The sequence below is a fragment of the Lynx rufus genome, unplaced genomic scaffold, assembly GCF_022079265.1.
Source record: "Lynx rufus isolate CCGP_SWC_20201006 ecotype Redwood Valley unplaced genomic scaffold, mLynRuf1.p SCAF_9, whole genome shotgun sequence".
NCBI classification, from domain to species: domain Eukaryota; kingdom Metazoa; phylum Chordata; class Mammalia; order Carnivora; family Felidae; genus Lynx; species Lynx rufus.
Window position 1 is genome coordinate 111,662,928 of NW_025814897.1, and position 4,151 is coordinate 111,667,078.

At 67.8% G+C, this 4,151-nt stretch overlaps 1 protein-coding gene across 1 annotated transcript; it reads right to left on the minus strand.

The window, feature by feature from the left end:
• Window positions 1-2,950: 2,950 nt before the first annotated feature.
• On the minus strand, window positions 2,951-3,944 carry LOC124504831 (mas-related G-protein coupled receptor member F). The gene has a single exon (XM_047070413.1). It carries the CDS (start codon window positions 3,932-3,934, stop codon window positions 2,951-2,953), a length of 984 nt encoding a protein of 327 aa, XP_046926369.1. The 5' UTR covers window positions 3,935-3,944.
• Between the last annotated feature and the right edge of the window lie 207 nt (window positions 3,945-4,151).

Genomic DNA, 4,151 nt, shown 5'->3' on the forward strand with positions numbered 1-4,151 from the left:
AGCTGCCTGGGGAGGGGTAGGTAGTGAAGGTGCATCTGGCCCACCCCGCGGCGAGCTCCCCTCCCGGCCCTTTTAGTAATTAAATACCCCAGGAGGGAGGAGCAAAGCGGCCGTGAGCCTCTCTGCCATTAGCACGGAGCGAGGTGGTCCAGGCTGTGGCTAGATGTGCAGGCTGCATAGGATAGGTGGTCCAGGCTCGGGGATTGGAGGGGGAGGAGAAGGCGCGCTCCCTGGAAAGACTGTATCGATCCACACCCGAGAAGGGGCCAGAGGCTGGGGGAGGCCCGATCCCCAGAGTTCACCCCCAGCCTCCCAGGGCTGGCGCCCACCCAGCTCAGGCGGATGTGCCTCCCCATAGGGGCTCAGCCCTTCCCTGACGCCCAGGCCCTGCAGTGAGTGAGGGCCGCCCGCCCACCTGCCGGCCCGGGCCTGGGTTCTGAGCTCCTGTGGCCGGACCCGGGCAGCGAGGCGGCTCCAAGCTCCTGGGGGTGGGTAGCTCCCGGCAGCGGACTCGGGGCCGGGCGGGGGCTCCTGAGGAACCCCTGGGCCCCCTTCAGGACTGGAGGCATCTCCACCCGCCTGGAGGCCGGCTGCTGGAAGCTTTTCCAGGGAGGGGGTCCTACTCTCGCCCCCCCGCCCCCCGCAGGTGTCCTCAGGACCCCACCTGCTTCTGAGTCCCCAGGGGTGTCAGATGTGAGGCCCCCAACTCTGCTCCTCGGGGACTCTTTGACTGGTGGCGGGGAGTGTGTATCGAGGGTGTGGGGGGTGTTGGGGGGTGGAGTGGTGGGGAGAGATGGGGGGTGGGGGGATGGGCGTTGGAGGGTGAGGGGGTGGAGGGTGTGGGGGGATGGGGTGTGTGGGGGAGGGTGTGGGGGGATGGGGGTGGGGAGCGGAAGAGGTAGGCATACTGACCCCCACCCCCTGAGGCTCCTCTGCCTCTGGGCACACGGACACGCGGACACGCGGACACACGGACACAGACACGTGCACACGCAGACAGATGCAGACACGGGTGCGTCTCTCCCTGCAGAGCAGCTGCCTCGATAGGAGAAGCAGCCGGGTCTGTTGGAAAGGGGAGCACAGGAGCAGTGGCCCGGAGAGGCCGGGAGGGATGAGTCCGGCCAGCTGGGGGGCCGGTCACCAAGAAATGCACTTGGGGGTCAGCCCACCCGGGGGGGCCTCCTGTGGCCCCTGCTCTGGGAGCGAGTCCAGGGTCTGCGGGTGGAACGCTGGCCGCCGGACGGGCCCGGAGGTACTGCTGCTCCCTTAGCCACCGGCCCCCTCCCAGCCCCTCCCGGCCTGCCCCCTCCCTTCCCCCTCCCGGCCGCCGGCGCACAGAGGCCCTGCTCTCTGCCCTGGGCTCTCCTTGGGCCCACGAAGTGAGCAGAATCCCCCCAGAGCTTCCCCAAAACGGGGCTGGGATCCCAGGCTGGACACCTAGAGCCTAAGACGGGCCTCTTGGGACGCTGGCTGGAGGACAGGGCTGGGGGCGGGGGGAGGGGGCAGTCAGGGAGCCTCTGGCCTGGCTCTAGTTGAAGTCTCCCCTGGGAGGGGCTCCAGCCTATTGCTGGGCAGTAGGGAGGTGCCACCCCCAGCCCCCACCCTGGAGGGTTGGGGACAGAGGGGGGCATTCCGGACAGGGATGGAATCAGCAGCCCAACCCGGGGAGCCCCTGTGTGGACACACTGTGGGCCTTACAGGCAGGGACTGCATTAGCCAGCACCGGGCCTGGCAGTGACTAGGGACCATGAGGAGTGTTTCCAAGGGGAGCAGGGGGGCCCAGAACGGGTGAGAAAGGGCACAGGCTTTAGCCAAGAGGACAGTGTGGCTGACCAAAACCCCTTCTGGCAGAGGGGTGGAAACCCTACCGGGAGCACCCTGGAGGTATAGACAGACCAGCCGGGGGAGGGGGCATCCCGGAGGTGTAGACGGACCAGCCAGGGGAGGGGACACAAGAGCTGGGGTACAGAGCAGGTTGGGTGGGGCACAGCATGGCCAGGCGGCCATCTGGGCCCATAGGCGCTGAAGGGCGCCCTCACCGCGGAAGAACACAGACGGGACCGAGGGCAGGGAGCCTTGCTCGGTGCACGATATAAAATGTTTATTGATATACACTTATTGGCTTCCATAAAACTTGCATGGGCTGCACAGGGCCACTGTGCTTGGAGGTGGGCTGGGGTGGCCGGGTCGAGCCAGCGCCTGCTCCCAGGCGGGGGCTGGAGCCCAGAGGCTGCTGGCCGGTCTGCCGAGCCCCGAGGACCAGGCACGTGGCAGCCTGCACTCCGGAGGGGGTCCCGGGGCTGGCCGCATGGAGTCCGAGAAGGGAGTGATCTGTCCACGCTGGCCCAAGCTCCGTCCCGGCAGGCTGCTTGCCATGACCAGAAACCAGCCCCCCTCTGCCCCCATTAAAGTCCCCAAAGGATTCCTGGACGGGGGCTGGGGCGTCGTGTGCAGAAAGACCGAACTCCAAGGCAGGTTAACCAGAACTTTCTCCCAGGTAGCACCATTGCGCTCAGGTCGGCTCCCCGACATTGCTTGGACTGGATGGAATGGAGAGAACAGGTGCCCTAGCGGGGGCGCAGCTGCTGACCCCGGAGGCGACCGTGCTGGCTGTGTCGTTTTCAAGGAGGGCAGATTCAAAGGGGCAGGAGGCGGACGGGCCTGGGTGACCCCCCGCCTCCCCTTGACCAGCCCGGGGTGACTTCCATACATAGGCCTCTGGGCGCCGAGGACAATGTCTGCGGGGGGGGGTCTGTCGGGGCCCGTTTGCAGGTGGCTTCTCAGTCTCCCGGTGGCCCCTAGCGCCTCCAGCCCTCGGGGAAGGAGGCGCGAGGGCAGGAAGCGACTCTTCTCCTTGCACTTGGGCCCCGGGGCGGTGGCCGAGCTCCCGTCCTGCGGCAGAAGGTCTCTGGAGGCCGCGGCCCCTGCCTCCCCCCCGGGCGCTGGCCTCTCAGGAGGCGTTCCCAGAGGGGCACTGCATCTCCATGGTGACCGTGTTGGGCGTGCCGCCCCCGGCCTCCCCCAGCTCGGCGCCGTCTCGCAGGGCCCGCTGGAAGACCACCCTGAGAGGCTCCCACAGCCGCTGTGACTTGTCCCTCCCGGCCAGGAAGTACACGACCGGCTTGGCACTGCTGTTGATGCAGATGCACAGGTCGGTGACATACTCGGGGAAGGGGGCCGGGATCTGGAAGACCCAAAAGAGGAACCAGTCGACCCCCAGGTAGATGGAGGACACGAGGAACACTGAAACCACGGCCAGGACGACGTGGCTGAGTTTCGCGGAGCGCTGGCGCCTCCGGGCCCTGCACTCTGTGTGCAGGATGAGCACCAGACAGGGCAGCACCATGAGCGGGCAGAAGACCAGGAAAAGCAGGATGCCCAGGAAGGCGTCCATGTGCCTGCAGCCCACGCCAGACGCTCGGTGGCCCAGGAACACGCAGAAGTAGTTGTGGACGGTGGTGACCAGGAGCGACAGGGCCCAGAGCAGGGCGCACGCCACGGCCGACAGGCGCTTGGGCCGCCGGCGCCAGAACCAGGCGGGGAAGACGACCGACAGGCAGCGCTCCGAGCTGATGGCCGGCAGGAGGCTCACGCCGGCGACAAACATGCAGAGCCCCGCGACCCTGCACACGGCGCGGACGTAGGCGGCGAACGTGCCCAGGAAGCCGCCCGTGTTCAGGACGGAGAGCACGGCCTTGCTGCAGAGGTAGCCGGCGTCAGCGCCGGCCAGGTGCAGGAAGTAGACGGAGAAGGGGCTCCTCTTGATGGAGAAGCCGAAAAACCACAGGACCAGCCCGTTGCCCACCAGGCCACACAGGCACAGGAGCAGGAAGATGTAGTCCATGACGGCCGGCGGTGGCGGCGTGGCGATCTGCTCGATGGTCAGGAAGCCACGGCCGTAGAGCGCCGGGGCCTCGCTCGCGCCGGGACACATCTGTGCGGGGGGCAGAGGGCAGACGCCTGTGATGCTGGCTGGGCCCCGCCCCCACCCCTGCACCTGCAGCCCGGCGTCTGGAGCAGAGGCCACCCCCGTTCCCGCCTAGTGCCACCACTCTGCGCCGCGGTGTCGCAGAGCCTGCGGCTAGCAGCCTGGAGAGGGCCGACAGGGGCGACGTCAGTCCCCCGGAAAGGCACCCGATCGCCCACCTGTC